The 19,325-nt window shown below is 36.9% G+C and overlaps 1 protein-coding gene across 1 annotated transcript in view; it reads right to left on the bottom strand.

Annotated features, from left to right (window-relative positions):
• LOC150103152 (uncharacterized) overlaps positions 1–19,123 on the bottom strand; it is a 46,246-nt gene extending 27,123 nt beyond the window's left edge. Inside the window, exon 1 of the mRNA XM_090398024.1 lies at positions 18,005–19,123. Within this exon, the coding sequence (XP_090254150.1) occupies positions 18,005–19,123 (1,119 nt within the window). The remainder of the gene's footprint in view (positions 1–18,004) is intronic.
• Between the last annotated feature and the right edge of the window lie 202 nt (positions 19,124–19,325).

The raw sequence follows: 19,325 nt of genomic DNA, 5'->3' as shown, positions 1-19,325 counted from the left end.
CAGACAGGAGAGTGAAGGTAGACAGAGAGACATTGTGTAAGAAGTGCGGATGGTGGGTGTATGAGTGGACATGAATGGATTGCAGTGACGAAGGAAGTGCGAACAGCGTTTACGTCTGAGACAGGGGTGTAGAATTGCTACCCATTCCAAAACGTCAGTAGGTTAATAAATAAGGCAGGTGTGAAATGGATGAATTAAGAGATATGACATGCAATTTAGAAGAAATTATGCAGATAGCACAAGATGAGTGGTAATAATCATTAGCATGAGGAGTAGAAAGAATAGGTGAGGAAGGTGAATCGTTTGGAAAGGGTAGCAAAAGTGAGGTATTAACAGCAGTTAGCTAATAAGGCGAAAGAAAAAAAATTCCCGGGGTGTTCTTTCGATACGTGGCCAGTAGAAGAAAAAATGAACATGAGAAGATGATGCTGGTTAGTGAAAATGGTTGAATGAAAATATTGAAGATGATATAGTGTGGTGTTAAATGAATAATTCATGAAGGTATTTCTTCCTCGTGAAGATAATATCATGAAGCAGTTGAGAGCAGTAGGAAGGGAGGAGCCACTAATGATGAGTGAGATGGAATTATATGAGGAATTGGATTAAACATGATGTCAATAAGGCTGTAGGACTTGACGATATATTACCGTGTGTTTTGAAGGAATACTTCAAGGAGTTAACAGCTTTGACGCATCTTTTTAACAAGAATCTTAAAATAGGCCAAGTTCCAAAGGAATGAAAAAAAAGGCACAATTGATTCACTTCATAAGGGAAATGGTAAGACTCAAAAACTTCAAATTATAGGCCAATCTGTGTGTTTGGGGATTGTGGTTAAAGTGTTAGAGAGATTAGTGGGGACCAACATTCAGAATCTGGTTGACAATGGCAGCATTCTCTTTGATGAATATCATGAGTTTGCTAAAGAAATATCGTGTTTTAGCACTTATTATTATACCAAAGTGACAAATGCATTGGGCAATGGAGAAGCATACACAGTGATATATTTAGATATTGCAAATGACTTTGACAGATAACACATGACAAGCAGATAATTAAATTGAAACAGATTAGGGCAGAACAGTAGATTAGTGTGCTGGATTGGAGTTGAGCTGTTTGACATGGAATAGTATCCTAGATGAGAAAAGTCAACAGTGATATGCCTGAAGGGTCTATTATGGGGCCATTCCTGTTTAGCTTGTAAATTAATGATATTGGGAAATGTTTGAATGATAATATGTAGTTAATTGCAGATGATGTGATGACATGTAGGTGATATACAGATGATACAAAGTTGAGAACTATGAGGAGTAGAACAGATGTTTTGCAAGAGGACTTGAATGTATTGGTTGAATAGATAAGCGATTGGGATTACAGTTTAATGTTGCAGAGTGAAAAGTTTTAAAATTGAGAAGCAAAGATGGAATGGAGAGTTTAAGAATGGTGGGAATATCATAGAGGAGGTGGAAGAGATGAGGGATCTGGGAGTGACGGCGGATACGGACCTAAAATTTCGGATATATTTCGCTAAATTTGTGAGGGCAACCTAGCAGATTATGGCAATGATGCGGAGGACACCAACGTGTAGGAGTAAGGATATTATGATACCATTGTATAAGATTTTGATCAGATTGAATGTGATTACTGTCCACATATTTGGATTTCAGAAGGATGAAGAGAAGTTGGAAAGGATCCACGAGTGATTTCTAGTCTCTGGAATTTTGAATATGAGAATAGATTGAGGGAATAATTGCAAAGTTTAGTAGAGAGGAGAAGGAGGTGGGATGATTGAGACATACACCTTAGTAAGGGTTTATTACCAGATGAAATGGGCGGAGACAGACAGAACAAGAGGTCATTACTGGAAGCTGTATGTATAAGAAAGATGTGGGAAGTAGTTTTTGCGTGGAGAGTGGTAGATGATTGGCAAGGTGCATCGTGCCATGTAACGAGTAACGTGTTTGTAAACGATATAGAGGGTGTTCGGGATAAATTTGACATATTTATAATTAATTATATTTTTCCGTAAGTTACATGTATTAACACACACTTCTCTTCATTTAAAAGTTTGGACCCTTCTTCATTCATATACAAGATGTCAGAAAGGATGGATAGCTGGAACCCACCTGAATCATGGAAGAGAATAACTTGTATCATGATGATTCGTGCCCGCCATCAAAATAAGGATATTACGACTGCTGCCCAATGCTCCCTGAATACAGTAAAAACAATCAGGCATGAACTAGAGACTTGCAATGGTGACTACGAGGATGTAGCAAGAAGAAAGATCCCTAGCAGACGATCTGATTGCGTTCGTACAGCAGAATTCCTCGCAAATCTGCAGGAACAGGTGTTGAAGAACCCTGGCATTGGAATTCGGGCTTTGTTCGTGGAGTTGCTAACTGTAGTCAAGCCCTGGATAACAAGGGTAGCCAATGGTAGGCCGTATGTATGGCAGCAGGATTCGGCCCCTTGCCACACCTCTGGGAAAAGCCAAAAATGGTTGTCTGAAAATTTCTACGACTTCACCAGTCCAAATGTTTGGCCTCCAAACTCCCCAGACCTTAACCCCATGGATTATTTTGTATGGGGCGCAGTTGAAAAAGACACCAATCGCACTTCCAGTAATACAAAAGCCCAGTTAATGGATAAAATTAAAACAGTTTTTGCGGCCCTTCCCAGGGAGACTGTAGCATCAGCTTGTTCGAGATTCCGAAGCAGAATTGAAGCTGTGATCGATGCTAATGGTGGTTATTTTGAGTAAATCTTGTTGATAGTATTGTAATTAACTCTGCCTGTAATGTTTTTTTGTCAATTCATTAAATTTAATAGATACAAAGAAGATTTTCTTTTTCCTTACGAAACTGTCAAATTTATCCCGAACACCCTGTACATTGGAAGAGTATAATGCTCCAAAGTCAGTGCAACTGTGTCCTTGTGAAATGGCTGCAAGAAGGGAACTGAGGGAGCTTGAAAGAGGCGTTGTGATAGGATGTCATGTCGCAGGCCTATCTGTTTGTCAGATTGTTGACAAATTGAACCATCCCTGGTCAACGATCAGTGATTCCATTCTGAGATGGAAGCGCAGGCGTGTGCAACCCGCAGTGAGCAAACCACCACTTACCGAACGTTACCGTAGGGTGCTACTAAAGGATATTATGTAAAAACTTCCATTCGTTGGCCGACACGTTGAAAGCGGAGTTCCGGACATCGACTGGAACACAGATTTCTCAACAACATTCAGAACCAAGGCTCACAACATGGGTTTCCATGTTGACCCCAATGTGCAAGCCCCACATTACCTGAACCCCTGAACCAACTTGCAGCGACGTCTTCAGTGCAAAGAGTATGTAAAGTGGAACGTGGAAGCTTGGAAAGCTGTGTCATGGAGTACGAATCACGCTACACCCCCTACCGATGTGTGGATATGGCGGATGCCCGGTGAATGTCTTTTACCAGAGTGAGTAATCCCATCTATGAAGTCCGGAGGTGGCGGTGTGATGGTATGGTCCTGTTTTTCACGGTTTGGCCTCAGACCTCTGTTTGTGGTGCCACGAACATTGAACTAGAAGCGGTATCTGAACATTCTGGATAATGCAATGCTTCCTACTTTGTATGGTGGAACTGACCATTGTCTCTTTCAGCAAGACATCAGCTGCGTGGTTTGTGGACACGAACGTCACCACACTTGACTGGCCTGCACAGAACCCTATTGAACATCTGTGGGACGAACTGGAGCATTGGGTGAGGTCAAGGAACGACTTCCCCACAACAGTCCAGGACCTCATTAAATGTCAATAGGAAGAATGGCCCAAAATTCACACTGATTGTTATCAACCCCTTGTGGGAAGTATGCCCCGTAGGATTGCTGCAGTTGCATACAAATCGCAGCGAAAGGAATCCCCACATCTTATTAAGGTGGGCGCCATGGCTGTTTATTCCTCGCACTACGGTGCCCGTTAACTTCTTTCCAAGCAGTGTATACATCAAACTTATTCTTTCATATTTATTCATTTGTTGATTATTTATCCATTATTTATTACTCAATTAGTGCTCATGCCGAATAAAAGCAAATTGTTTGCCATTGCTAGTGAACGAAATAGCGTACCACATTTTAACGGATCTACTGGGGAAGAGAAAACTCGAAAATGCCTCTAAACAAGAAAATCCATAAAATGCCGTCTATTTTGAAACCAGAAGTCCGTGAACGTTTGCTTGCAAACATTCACACATATGACCTTTATTATACGTACATCGCATGATAGCTATTTCGTTAGACAATACATAATCATTACATTAATCGTTTATATTGTTTTTAACTTTTTAACTGATCTTGAGCTTTGCGAACATGACACAGTTTGCTTCTTCTTACCATATTCTTTACAATCACGCATGATATAAACTCCAGGTTTTAATTTATCAGTCAGTCATAATTTCTATTTTATTAGCAAATGTGCTCTTTTCCTTTTTTTCAGTCCATCATAGATTAATTTAAAAATTGTGACGTAGAACAAATTAAATGCGGTGTTAACATATGCATACAAATCCGCTATACTCGCGGTATCATGCCCAATGACAGCAGTACTTTCTGACATTCATATGATGGGAAGTACATAAGTGAGTAACGTATGCACGTTACTCACTTCCGGTTTGAGTTCTCAAGGTATTTTTAGTATTTTTATGATTCCTTTAAGTCAAATATTATTGCTACAATTTAAATTAACAGTATACAGATATTATGGCATATTTATTTACATACCAGACTTATATGTTTGCCACCAAGTGAACAAATGGATTACCCCAAAAGAAAATTGCGTCTGCTAAATCTGAGGCGGATAAATCGAGAACGTAGTGGCGCACCCAGGGAGGGGGCCAAGGGGCCCTTCCCCCTCCCCCCTCAAAAAAAGTTAAAAAACACTAGAAAATTTTCCAAAATACTTATTAAAATTAATAAGCATTTTGTTAATAAGTATACCTAATTAAAATTAATTTTTTATTTATGTTGTGTCATGTCTTCTATTTCAAAAATGCTTATGAATTATGAGTCACATAAGGTGAGAGAACCCTATAGCATGTTTCTCAACCTATGATCCGCGACCCACAGATGGTCCGCGACGATGGAACAGGCGGTCCACAGGGCTAAAATTAACCAAATAAATCTATATATTTTAATTATCCAAACGAAATAAATTAAAATTGAATGAGTAAGTAAATTTTATTAAAATAAAATGAATACTCAAAAAAAAAAAAAATGTTCATTCCATGAACATTCTGCCGCTATTTAATTTGTAGCGGCAGAATGACGAGTAATAAAAGATGGGTGAAGTGAAAAACAATATGGTTTTATTGCTTCCACCTTCCCTTGCTGTTTTGTCAGATTTGAAGTGAACATGTGTCATCCACATGACCACATTTCAACCAATTGCTTGTTGTTTATTGATTTTTATTTTTTTGTTGAAGGTTTTTCTCCTTCAACCCAAGGCTCAATATATCTTCAGAAGTGCTAAGTAATACTTAGACAAAATGTGTTGTGAGTTAACTCCAGTTGTCCAGCTGGTATTTATATATTTTTCGGAAATCTCGCGAAAAGCAAGCTGACAATTGAGTTGAAATGCTAACTCTCTTCAACCGAATTCCAATAATATGTGAAACTGCCATAACAGCATTCACTAATATATATATATATATATATATAATCTTAGTTTTAACACTTTTACGAATTTTAACACTTTCGGTTGAATTTTATTGCTGCCGAGAGAACTTACACAATCTAATTAAATAACAATAGTTTTTAGTTAGATACTGTGTTTGCCGGTGCAACATATGGTTTTGCTTGAGTCTATATATACAGCATAGTTTCTGTATGAGGGGACATGTGATTTATTAATTAGTCGTTTTTATCCCAGTTGTATCTAATTGCACTATTTGTTGAGAAATATATTACACAGACTGCTTATACCTTATTTACTGACATAATAAAAGTACTTGTTTTTCTTGCCTCTGCAATTTAGTGGCTAGTGGGGGGAGGGCGTGTTGTTTACCATTGGAGCAAGTTACTATCGCTCTGCTCTGAACGTGTTTCAGCTTTTTTTCATGTACGAAGTAAATGTGAAACTATTTAATTTCTTTTTTTCGAAAAGTAAAATCAGGGGTGAGAGTTATATACGAGTAAGTACGGTATTTCAATTATGGATAAGTACATTGGTACCTTCTTTAAACGGAAAAATATCTCGGATGACAGTGATAATACAAAACGAGTTTGTAATGATAGTTTGTGTGTAGTTTCTGAAGAGAAAGAGGTCTGTAACGAATCCACAGAAACATAGAATTCTCATTAGTTGCAATGGGATAATATTAATAAGCTGAACAAAAGGAAAGATTTGCTGGACACTCGACCAGTGGATCGCATTTAAAGGTAAATACAGTTTGGTTATTTTGTAGGAACATTTTTCTGTTTTTGTGACTTCTCTTCCTTTACGGTAATTATGTCTACATTATTATGTTATTATTCAACAATTGTTTACAGGTTTGAATGTGTATATAAAGTCAATATCAACAGTAGTCTGATTACGAACGCGTGATGAAAGGGACGGGGAGATTTGGAGCTTCACCGGATAGTATTCAAAAGGTAAATACAATTCGTTATTTTGTATAGGGCCCCGAAACTTCTTAGTTTAGAATTTAACCGCTGGGAAAGGGTTCGTGTCCACCTCAAAACTCTGAAACAGAATTTGGAAACATTTTCCGAATAACTTTTTATAAGAACTTTCTGTGATTTCACGATCCATTTCAAGCTTGCAGTCACGAGAACGCCCTTTCGTTATCGAAAAAGAGCAGCTAATTTGAGCTTTCAAGTGACAGCGGGCTTAAAATGCAATTCCGTGATCGTGGTTTGGCTCGATTCTGGATCTCGCCTTCAGTGAGAAGTGAATTTCCCGAATTATTTGAAGAAGTTGAAAATCGTCATGCAGTTTTCTACAACCTATCTTTGCGAGAAACGATTTTCATCGCCCCTTCAAATAAAAACAAAATACAGAATTCATTTTAGTGTGTGTGCCGATCTTCGACTGAAGTTGACCAATATTGAGCCAGATATCCAGCAACTCTGCAAGGTCGAGAAGCTCCTCCATCTCATTAAAAGTAAATAGTAACATAATTATATCATTTTATTTATTTGTTTAATAAAAATTAAAACTTTGTTTTAATTTTTATCCACAAAATATTATTTTTTATCTATATATCCATCCTGGTTGGCCGACTCTCCAGCCAAAAGTCTGCGAGTTCAAATCCCGCCGTTGGGATGGATGTTTGTGATTGCGTTGATGTAGATGATGATTGTAGTTGTGGTTGGTGAAGACGGAGAGGTGTGGAGTAGGTGCCCTTTGGACTACCTGGAGATGTTATGTAATAATAATATCGACAAGCTTTATATGTTCATTGTGCATCACATACTTTGAATTTGGCACTTGGAAATGCTATATCTGTGACAAATAAGAAATTGCATTGGCATAATTGAAAAGGTACACAATTGCTTCAATACTCCTAAAAGACAGGACGTCCTTGTTGTTTATAATATTATAATAATATCTTTTAAGATTGATAATATCTTTATTTAGCTTGCAAAAAATATTTGCGTGCACCTTACCATTGTCTAAAATAATGCAAAAAATCTGACAGTGATCTCTTAATTGCCCTAAATTTTGTTGATGATGTTGTGGTTCAATTAAATACCGTTCGTGAAACACCAGATTCTTCATTTAAAGATATTTACGATGAAGCATGGATAAAAGCCAATAATTTTAATATTGACATTAAAAAGCCAAGGACTTCATCAAAACAAACATTAAGGTCAAATGTTCCAGCCGATTCTGTAGAAGAGTATTTCAGGAGAACTATTTCATTCCATTTATTGACCAAATATTGACTCAACTTCATGAACGTTTCACTCGGCACTGCAACATTTTGAAATATATTTTTTTCTCTTCTACCAAATGGAAAAGATGCTCCAACAGCAAGTGCAATGGAAGATTTTCGTCAGTTGTGTGAATTTTATGCCGGTGATTTGCCTTATACAAATCCAGCAATTTTGAATGCCGAATTCAAGTTGTGGTATAAGAAATTTGAAAAACCGTTTGCAATAGCTCCATGCAAAAATGCGGTTGATGCAGTTTCAAAGTGTGACAAAATGATATATCCTAACATCTATAACTTATTAAAAATATTTGCAACGCTTCCGGTAACAACATGTGTCAGTGAAAGGTCATTTTCTAATTTACGCCTTTTAAAAACCTATTTAAGATCTACCATGACACAATCACGATTGAACGGACTGGCTTTGCTATATATATATATATACACACACACAGAGAGAGATTAATGTAACCACGACTGAAATAATTCAAGAGCTTTGTAAAAAGAAAACTGGATTTTATTCTTTAAATAAATTTTATTGAATGAATGAAATTTAGCGAATTTTAGTTGAACGGATAAAAATATTTTTAATGCAAATTCATTGTATTAAAAATATTTTTATCCATTCAACTCGCCCCCCCCCGCCCCGATTAAATCTTGGGTGCGTCACTGCGAGAATGTATCGTATAATATAATATATTCGTGTTGGTGAACGCACAGGTTGCTTTTATAATTATTTAATGAATGTTAATATGTGTTATATACAATTATTTAGTAGAATAATAAAATTTAATATTTTTATTATTTACATGAAATGTATTAAAATTATAATCATTGTTATTTTGTAGCGAAGTAAAAAAAAAATTGACCTTTAAAACGATCTATAGTTTACGAGAATACAACCTTCAGCATGGGTTATCTTTGTATTGTGCAAGTTAAGATACTGGCTTCTTCTATAGAGGCTCTGTCTAGAAACCCGTATTAGTACTTTTATTAGTACTTTTGGTTTCGAAAGAGCTTCATTTGGAAACAGCTATAAAGCTAGCGAAACCCTAATCAGAAGCAATTATAAAAGAAACTTTTAAAGTTTCAAAAGTCGAATTTTTTTTATCTACTTGGCTAGAAAATGACAATGATGGGTATTTTTGTTATCCTTTCTTGCAAAATCTGCCGATTTTTTTTATTTTTTAAAAAGATTTATTAAGTAATGCATCAGCTTTTTTATGTGATAAAAAGTTTCACAAAAAAAAAGTTCCACCTTATCGTGGATGGACAGTAAGAATCTCCAGCCTAAAGGCTAACATTTACGGGGATGTAGGGAAAGTTCTGTTAAGCTCCTAGAACGAAATGATATTAAAGTAACTGATATAACCACAAGGTAGAACAGACGAGAATATAAGAACATAAGTTACCTTCATAACTGTGCTGCTCCTAGTATGTTCTTTCTTGTGGTTATATCAGTTGCTTTAATATCATTTTGTTCTAGGTGTGTTTATCAGAACTTTCCAGACCCCCCCTTCCCCGTCAATATGCCTGCCATGGGATTCGAACCCATCTGTTGGTTGCAAAGCGAATACTCTACTCGACCGACTAGGCCAGTTGCAAAATTAACTTGCTAAATTAATTAATTTTGCGATATAGATATTAGCTTCTTCTTCTTGAAGAAGGCTAATATCTCGAATCTATTATATTGTTAAATAAGTTGTTGATACTATCAATTTCATATCTTTGTCACACTTTTTAACGTGCATGTACAAAGTTGGAAGTGTTATAGACTAAAAATGACCGGCGATGACATAAGACTATCACTGCCGCTTACTGGAGACCCAAAGTTTCATACAGTGATCGCAGAGTTTCCTCTCCCTGATAACTCGGATATATTATCCCTCATACCATCCAGAGAGCCTAACATGTAAAGTCCAACAAGAACATTGAAACGTATAATTGGCCTGATACAGGTTGTCCCAATAGCGGGAGAGAAATTTTGGGTTTATGAATCTTAGAAAGTCCACTCATTGAAGTAGTTTTGAAAGTAAAACTTATATTTTGTTTTGTCAAGAAGAAAAATCCAAGTACAATCAAATATTCCTTCGTTTAGTGGTTGATCGCGCGAGTTACTTGATTTTCAAGTTGTCTGAATAGTTTTCTATTTGTAGAACAACAAGAACAGACAGAAGGGGCGTATAGAAATTAACTTCTCACTACGTCTCCTATATTGACCAATTATGGTATGAAAAAGTTTCAGCAAACAATCCATAAACACTCTTCAACCTTTTTCATTTGTTGTAGTTTTCTATTGTGTAAAACAATTCCAGATTCTCGCTGTCAAGATGCGAAGCAATATGCGTTCCATTTCTTAGATATTTTACTGAAACAAGCATTAGACGTTCAAATCTACCTTGCTCTTTAATAACTACACTGTTAAATTCATTCCAAATCACCTACGGTTATAAACCTCATCAGTCCATGGATGATGAAGAAAATACTCGAATATATATCTTCCATACAGCCCAGACATCTCGAAACTGACTGTCAGACTTTTTTGTTCAGTTAATTTTCAAACACAAGTCTAAAAGTTACGGCACACTGGATCTCCTTGACATCCAAAGAGTTGAGAGAATGCACTATTCCTGTTGCTTAATTTATTTTGTCACTCTAGAAGATCTTCCATTTCTTTCTGAATAAAAGAGATGATTGCAGCTGTAGAGGGGTATTTTGCAGATCTTACTGAGAACCGCACCAGGGACGGGATAATGGCGCTGGAGCATTGCTGGAATAAATGTATTAATCTTAAGGGAGATTATGTTCAAAAATAAAAATAGTTTTAAAATTATAAATTTGTTTTTTCATTGTTAGGCCGAGAACTTTTCCGACCACCCTCGTATTACACGTCGAAAAACCATGTTTATTGATAATTACGATTTGCGTCAATTTATTTTGCATATATTAGAAGAAGCTTTAGCGTCGTAGAATAAGTTACATCCCAATTAGGATTATATATATATATACCCTATTCTACGACGCTAAAGCTTCTAATATATGCAAAATAAATTGACGCAAATCGAACTATCAATAAACATGGTTTTTTCGACGTGTAATACGAGGGTGGTCGGAAAAGTTCTCGGCCTAACAATGAAAAAACAAATTTATAATTTTAAAACTATTTTTATTTTTGAACATAATCTCCCTTAAGATTAATACATTTATTCCAGCAATGCTCCAGCGCCATTATCCCGTTCCTGGTGCGGTTCTCAGTAAGATCTGCAAAATACCCCTCTGCAGCTGCAATCATATCTTGATTCGAAGAAAAATGCTGACCAGCGAGGAAGAGTTTTAGTTTTGGGAAGAGATAGAAGTCAGAAGGAGCCAAATCTGGGGAATAGGGTGGATGTTCCAACAATTCATAGTGCAGATCCCTTAATTTTCTCATTGTCAAAACACCTTTGTGGGCAGGTGCATTGTCCGGATGAAAGATGATTTTTTTTTCTTCTGCAAACCAGGTCTTTTCTTACAATGTTTTCGTCTAATCTCGTTAAAAGATCGGAATAATATTCCCCGGGTATTGTTTTACCCTTTTCAAGATAATTAATAAAAAAAATGCCTTTAGAATCCCAAAACACCGATGCCATGACCTTTCCTGCTGATGGAACCGACTTTGTCTTTTTTGGCACAGAACAACCGGCTTCTGTCCACTGTTTTGACTGCTGTTTGGATTCTGGTGTGCAATGGTGAATCCAAGTCTCATCTACAGTAATAAATCAACTCAAAAATCGGTTTTATTCTTGTTAAAACGTTCCAAGCACTGTTCAGAGATTTTCATGCGAGTGCGTTTTTGATCTGCCATGAGCAAGTCGGCGCCCATCTTGTACAAAGCTTTTTCATTTGATTCTTCATGCAAAATATATCCTACACGTTCTTTTGAAATGCCTATAGTCTCAGCAATTTCACGCACTTTGACTCGCCGGTCATCCAACTTCGAATGAAAAGAAATTCATTCGAAGTTCATAAAAGTTTATGATTTCTGGTGTGGTTAAATTTTTTGGACTCCTTCACGTGGGTCATCTTTAAGACTGGTACGGCCATGTTTAACCTCGGCAACCCATTTCTTAATTGTCGAAAACGAAGAAGACGAGTGCTCATAAACTTTTATGAACTTCGAATGAATTTCGTTTGGCGTTAAACCTTCTTTTAAAAAAGAATTGTATAACCGCACGATACTTCATTTTATCCATTTCAAAGGATACAGACAACACTTTTGCTTCAGACAGATGTATAAAACAAACTACTTCATATAATGACTTGCAATTTCACATGGATGCTTACGACAGATGTACCAACTTAGGAAAAAAATCATCTTGCTGATAGTGTTGCCATCTATGGTCGAGACCGAGAACGTTTCAGACCACCGTCATAAGTGTATTGTATTGATTATATTCTAAATTAATACATTTTTACGCCCAACAGTATTTATTTATTTACTTTACTTTGTGCTCTAAGTGAGATAAAGCATATGATGGGCAATGAGAAAGGACTAAAATAGATACATCTGAGATAGTTTATCAAAAGTGTCAACGAAAGAGGAAATCGATTCCTGAATGTCAGAGAAACTTGCGAGGAATGAAGCATTAAAGAAAGATCATCTTGAGAGAAAAGAGTCGAAACAAATTCCAGGAAATAGAAACCTTAAAGAAGCAGAGATGTTGGAAAACCAAGCTTCAAAACAGGCAAATAAATTCGTGACCCAGGAAACATCATAAAACTGCCATATGATTCGCGATATTCAAAAGGCACCTTGCTGTGTACTCTATTGACAACATATTTAAATGAAGTGGACTGAACGCACTAATCGTGATATTTTTTAGCCAAAAAGCAATGAGAAACTTGTGTATAAACTCAATAAACAAATTTTAAAATGAAATTGATGCAAATTATCAAACGACATAGAAATAATTCTCGAATTATATTTCTGCAGTATAAATAAGAAAAGTAATTTTACTTATCCTTCACAGAGGGATAAGTAAATTTAAACGCTGCAAAATAAGCTATCACTTACTTATCATTTTGTGGTGTTTGGCTTTATGATTAAAATTCAATCGTTTGCTTTCGACACACTACTAAATTCGCATTTGTTTCAATGCGTCAGACAAATTTAGATATTTACTTTATCCCACTCATTATTCTTCTTATTCCTCATTTGTTATTCTTCATAACCACCAGTAGTTAGTAAAAATAAATCTACGCACTCCTAGCATTCGTGGAATGAATACAGTTTTACTGTGTAAATTCCATCAGTTCTTTCTAAGTAAGAGGTTAATGTCTGTCTTAGGAATATTCAATCAGCTCTCTGCCAAAATGTTTTGTGCATTCCAATCCCAAACTTTTTTTGTCATATAAATCCGGTTGAAGAAGTTCATGATCACATTGGTACAAATCATCTTAATGAAAAATAAAGGAGTGGATACATGGTATCCACTCCTAACGCAATATTATTGACTGAAATAGTGTGGGTTCTACGGCCGATTTTCCTAAGTTGCGGGATAAAATATCCGCGTTTGCGAGAAAAAAGAAAAACTTACTTACCAGAGATCGACTAACTCTGGAACCAATCCAAGATAGGCTTAGAAAAAGTTGGTCTGGCAGTTCATTAGAATCGAACATAGAACGTCTTCCTTAGGGATTTTTTATTTTTAAGATCAGTAGATCAATATTCATCGGATATGTACCATCATACTTATAATCTCTGGCTATATTTTATATTTTAGATGATCTAATTATAAGAATATACCAACGTTCGACATATCATCGTCATTTCTCTTAGAGGACTTAAAATCTCCTCCCAGTGGGAGTAAAATCTTAAAACTAAATTTCAGTTCAGTTGTTATTCCCAGAGAGACCTATGATGATCTCCATCACCATCTTTTGAAAATAAGCGATACACGTATTAAGAATATTGTCCGACACACACACACACTACATGTAATGCAGAATGGATTGATTACTGATTTGGTAATGGTCCTTGAACTATTCAACTATAATAGTTCAAATGACTGGTACGTCAAAAAATATTGAAGATCTCTATTCTAGCGAGATATCCGCAAACTTCACTATATGACAATGGTTCGGTCGTTGAACCCTTTTACAGAATGCAGCGACTGTACATTTCGTTTTAAAATCAAGAAAAAAAATATCGTAGTATCCTTTTTTTGTTTAAGTTCCCGATATTGTCATCACTTGAATTACAGTTTTTGAGCAACAAACTAAGAACTCTCCTGTGGCAATGCAGGAAGAAAGAATTATGATTGCATCGCCTACACAGACTCAATTCCACTCTTGTGTAGCTGTCAAGCAAAAGACTTAACCTACATGATTGAACAGACAGTTAAGATTAATAAAATAAGATATGGATCTGGAACATTAACCTCACGTCATACATGCTACACCATACTGTTGACATCCGAATTAATAACGCTGCCAAGAGAACCGTTCGATGCCTCAGCAATGTTTTAGCTTCGTCGAGCTAATTCATTTTGCCATCGATCTTCTTTGCATTCATACCGCAAATGGTGAAAATCGTGGACTTTAGAGAACTCTAGTCCAACTTTATCTTCTTTGATAAACTACTCTTGTAACGTAAAATCCATCCACTATCCAATATTGATTTCTTTCCAATTCTTTCCACTTTCTAAACCCTATGTTTTCTTTCTTTCTTTCTTTCTTTCTTTTTTTTTTTTTTTTGTCATTTCTCTCAGACGTACTGCTAACCAATCTACTTGAGTATCGCTTTCTAATACTAATGTACCGAACACTGGAATTACTCTGACAAATTCTATCCATCGATCGATATAGCTTGGCTCTCTGTCATTAACTTGGTATCTGTATCATAATCTTCGGCTGCTAGTGGAACTCTCATCAATCAGCTGTATCCAACACGGATCTCTTAGTTCAGTAATTAACTGCTATTATGTGTGCATTACTGCATTCCTCTTATGTTAGTGGTCTTCTGGTATAGTAAGCTCAGTCAAATGAGTGTTTCTATTATTTTGAAACTGGAAGCACATCAATAGGAAATCGCAAATGCAATTTTTAAGACAGAACTGGGTTTACAGAAATCGAAAATAATGATAAATGACCTAACTTCCACTTCTAAAAGAATGTCTCATCTCTCAGATACAAATTGCACAATCAAATGCATTCTAAAATCACAGCTTTTAGAATTATGAATGACAGCGATTTTAATATGTCGACACACAATCTATTTTTATCTACATTTATATAAAATCCACAAAATAAAATCTCTGCTCAACTTTTCTACATGATTTACATTTTATTTTGTTTTTTTAATCGAGTATTACATTTAATGTCAAGCTTAATAATTTCTAAATATTTATTAGATGTTAAAAAAATACATGTAACGAGCAAGAAGTTTTGAAATGTTAGGAATACACCTTTTTTGGTATTCTATCATAATGTTTATTAAATTATGCATTAAATTTTTAGAATATATTATAATATAATAAATGCGTGTAAATGTGGAGTATAGCACACCACAATCCATTTAAAAAAAGCATGGGAATTTTAATTTTCATCTGAGATGTGTTATTTCCCTGGTTATCGAAAACTTTGTTCACTCAATATAAGTAGAAGCAGAAATGGGAATTACGCACAAAACGTACCTCCATACGTTTTGTGCGACGTTGGGCACAGCCCGATGGACTAGGTCATGTAGAAATTTGTCCATGTCTAAAATTCCGTCTTCACATTGCAATTGTTTCTTATGACCCATGGCGTATCAAAAAAAAAAAAAGCATACCTAAACCTTGGATCTAAATGGTGCGGTCTTTCCTGACGTGAAGCTCCCCGTGGATCCACAGGCAATAGGACAACACGGGCAGAATTGTCCTGTTGTTCTCCTTGACTTTTGAACAGACAGCACTGAAGTGAGAATATGAGACATTAGTCACGGAACATTTTCAAATATTAGACTCCTGATTGACAAGGGATTATAGTATCGAACATGAACACGGTCCCGACCTTGTAAATAATACTACCCCACTTTTATCAGGAATTTAGATGTATGTGCCATTTCAAAATTAAATCCCGCTACTGGCCTGCAGTGTGTGTGTGTGGGGGGGGGGGGAGTAGATGTCGATCTAACGAACTGGATACGGCAAGGTTCATTTTGTTTCCAGCAGTTTGCTTATATTTTTGAATAAGTTATCGTTAACACCGATAATAATAAATTTTTATGATGAAAAATTAAAATTTGTGTATTTCTGCTATGACCATTGCGTCTGGTAATGTTTAAATAAATATATTATTACATGATATATCCATATACAGTATAACGTATTGTATACAACCATCCTTATAAGGATTCACTTAAAGGGGCGAAGCAAGAATGCTTTTCATCTTCCCCGTTATCTGCAGAGGACAGTGTAGGGATAAGGTGTTATTGAGCTCTGATCATGGCAGGAAGGTAACAGCAATGTTAAGGTGAAATCTCAAAAAATCGGACGATCTCTAGGCCACTCCATAGTGGGCGAAAGACCGTCCATATCTCAGCGTTGGTTCCACTCAGTGACGGGCTCCCCCACCACCGAGCACAACCGCTCAAATTCCGAAGAAAATAATTCACCGACAAAGCCCCTCAGCGGGCCGTGCCGGAGAACACTTTCCCAAGGGGGTAACAGCAACAGCCGAACCTCAGTTAAACATCATTGGTACAGCATTGCCATCCATTACCCTCCAAGGGTATTAATCAATCACCGTATGTTTAAGTAAAGGTGATATCTCAAAAATATCGGACAATCTCTAGGCCACTCATTCGTGGGCGAAAGACCGTCTAAATCTCCGCGTTGGTTCTACTCAGTGAAACTCGACCACCGAGCAGAACCGCTCATTCCGAAGAAAATAATTCACCGGCAAGTACCCCTCAGCGGGCCGTGCCGGAGAACACTTTCCCCGGTAACTCAATTGCTCCCTTAGGGCAAAACCTAAAAGAGCGAACTCATTAACCCAGGATAACAGCAACAGCAGAACCTCAGTTAAACTTCATTGGTTCAGCATTGCCATCCGTTACCCTATATATGGGCATCTCATATAAAATCAATCACCGACTATGTAAGTAAAGGTGAAATCTCAAAAAATCGAACGATCTCTAGGCCACTCCATAGTGGGCGAAAGACCGTCCATATCTCAGCGTTGGTTCCACTCAGTGACGGGCTCCCCGACCACTGAGCAGAACCGCTCAAATTCCGAAAAAAATAATTCACCGACAAAGCCCCTCAGCGGGCCGTGCCGGAGAACACTTTTTCCGGAGACTCAAAGTGCTTCCTTAAGGCAAAAACCTTAAGAGAGCGAACTCAAAAACTCATCGCCCAAGGGGATAACAGCAACAGCCGAACCTCAGTTAAACTTCATTGGTACAGCATTGCATTGTTGCCATCCATTACCTCCAAGGGCATTAATGAACCAATCGACCGCATCTCACGGTCGATTGATTCTTGAAATTTGTATACAACCATATCCTTATATCCTTATAAGGACTGGCTTAAAGGGGCGAAGCAAGAATGCTTTTCATCTTCCCCGTTATCTGTAGCGGACAGTGTATGGATAAAATGTTATTGAGCTATTAAAGCTCTGATCGTGGCAGGAGGGTAACAGCAATAGCCGAGCCTCAGTTAGAACTTCATTGGCTACAACATTGCCATCCATTACCCTCCAAGGGTATTGGATTCTATACAACCATATGATATCTGCTCTGAAAATATATTAATATGATAGAAATTTTAAAATGGTGTTATTTCTATGTTCCAAATACTAATCTGTAATATAATTAATTTATTTGAATAAATATTATTTTATATATTAGTATTTATAAATTTAAGTATGTATAGATTATATTATATTTTTAATATAAATTTTTAAATAACTAATACAATGCCAAATAGTGATTTAAGATTTCGAAGTTTAGGATGCAATTCTAGCCTGGGTTGTTTTTCGATCCGTGACTGAAGTGTTCACGTGCACAATGTACACTAAGGAAGAAAGGAGGGATAATCTATATATTTATTAATGTAAAAAAATAAATACATACCTCGCTGACTTTAATATCAGTTTCCATGACGATGCCCATATCCATACCATCTTGCATATAATAACCACAATGTGGAGCATTGAGAACGAGCACATTCTTCTTCTCTTTGGACCCCGGTTGATTTCTAATGATGTAGGCATTCCAGGACACATACCGGAGATGGTTCCGTGGAATGTGATGGAGATCAGAACAAAACAGTTTCAACTTTAGGAATTCGCCTTCTAGATCAGCCTCTACGCACCATCCTTGTTTATCCCTGTCGTAGCAATTCGAAGTGGAGTTGGGATCTCGAATTTGTGGAACCTTCGCTTCACTGATGGTGTTTGTACGAATCATTTCCACGTACACTCGAAGCATTCCTTTACGCAGCAGGTCCGACACCAAACACTTCAGATTGAATCCACCAACTCGTCCATTAAGATCTGAAATTTGATCCAGAGATCCAGAGTCTGCTAACCTATCCCCATCTCCAAGAACAATGCGATACTGCACACGACAAGGATGATCAAAACCCGTTAACCTGTTCAGAAGAACTTTTGGTCTGTTTCCGGTCTCACTACCGTCCTGAGTGCCCTGAGGAAGAATCCCAACATTCCATTCAAAGCCTCCGAAAATGAAAAATGAACTTTCTATGTTGTTAAGCCTATGATGGGAGCCAAATGGTAGATGCGAAACCCGAATGTTGGTCTCAAATACTGTTAGTACATTACTGAGTGCCAACTCCATCAAAAACTCTCCGTTTTCGTCAGCGAACCTCCGGGTGCTGAGTTCACTCATGAGAATCCATTTGGTGGGTCCATGGGCTGGTTGCTCCGCATTAAATCGACATTGTTTCTCTCCGTAGACTTCGTTCTTACTGAAATGCTCTCTGTTTAGAAGAATGAAGTTTAAATCAACATAACAACGCGTATTCTGGGAAGGATCGCGGAGTATGAGGTAGACTCCAATCATCTTCTCGGATCTTGTGAAAGAAACAACCCATCGATGGTAGCCAAACATGAATTCTTTAGTTGTAGCATCTCGATGTAAATCTCTTGTCACTGATCGCGTAACAATGAAGGTGAACACTCCTGTATTGGCACGGTCACAAATTCTGGTGAAACGATACAGGAGCGCCATCTGCAGTACGTGCCTCTAGTCAGCTAAATAAGTTCCTTTTGTGTTCTGGAAAAAAACAGAAAAAAAGATCGATTAAGAATGGTTATTTCGTGTTTTCATGAGAATTGCTATATAAATATCGCAAAATTACTCAAGTAATATGTTACAAGGTTCATTATGATTCTTTTCCCTCCCATATAACAAGCTTTCATTGGGCTCGATG

The sequence above is a fragment of the Typopeltis vanoorti genome, chromosome 9 (genome assembly GCF_054136105.1).
Source record: "Typopeltis vanoorti isolate ZY-2024b chromosome 9, IOZ_Tvanoo_1.0, whole genome shotgun sequence".
Lineage (NCBI taxonomy): Eukaryota > Metazoa > Arthropoda > Arachnida > Uropygi > Thelyphonidae > Typopeltis > Typopeltis vanoorti.
This window is presented reverse-complemented; position numbering and strand designations above follow the sequence as displayed.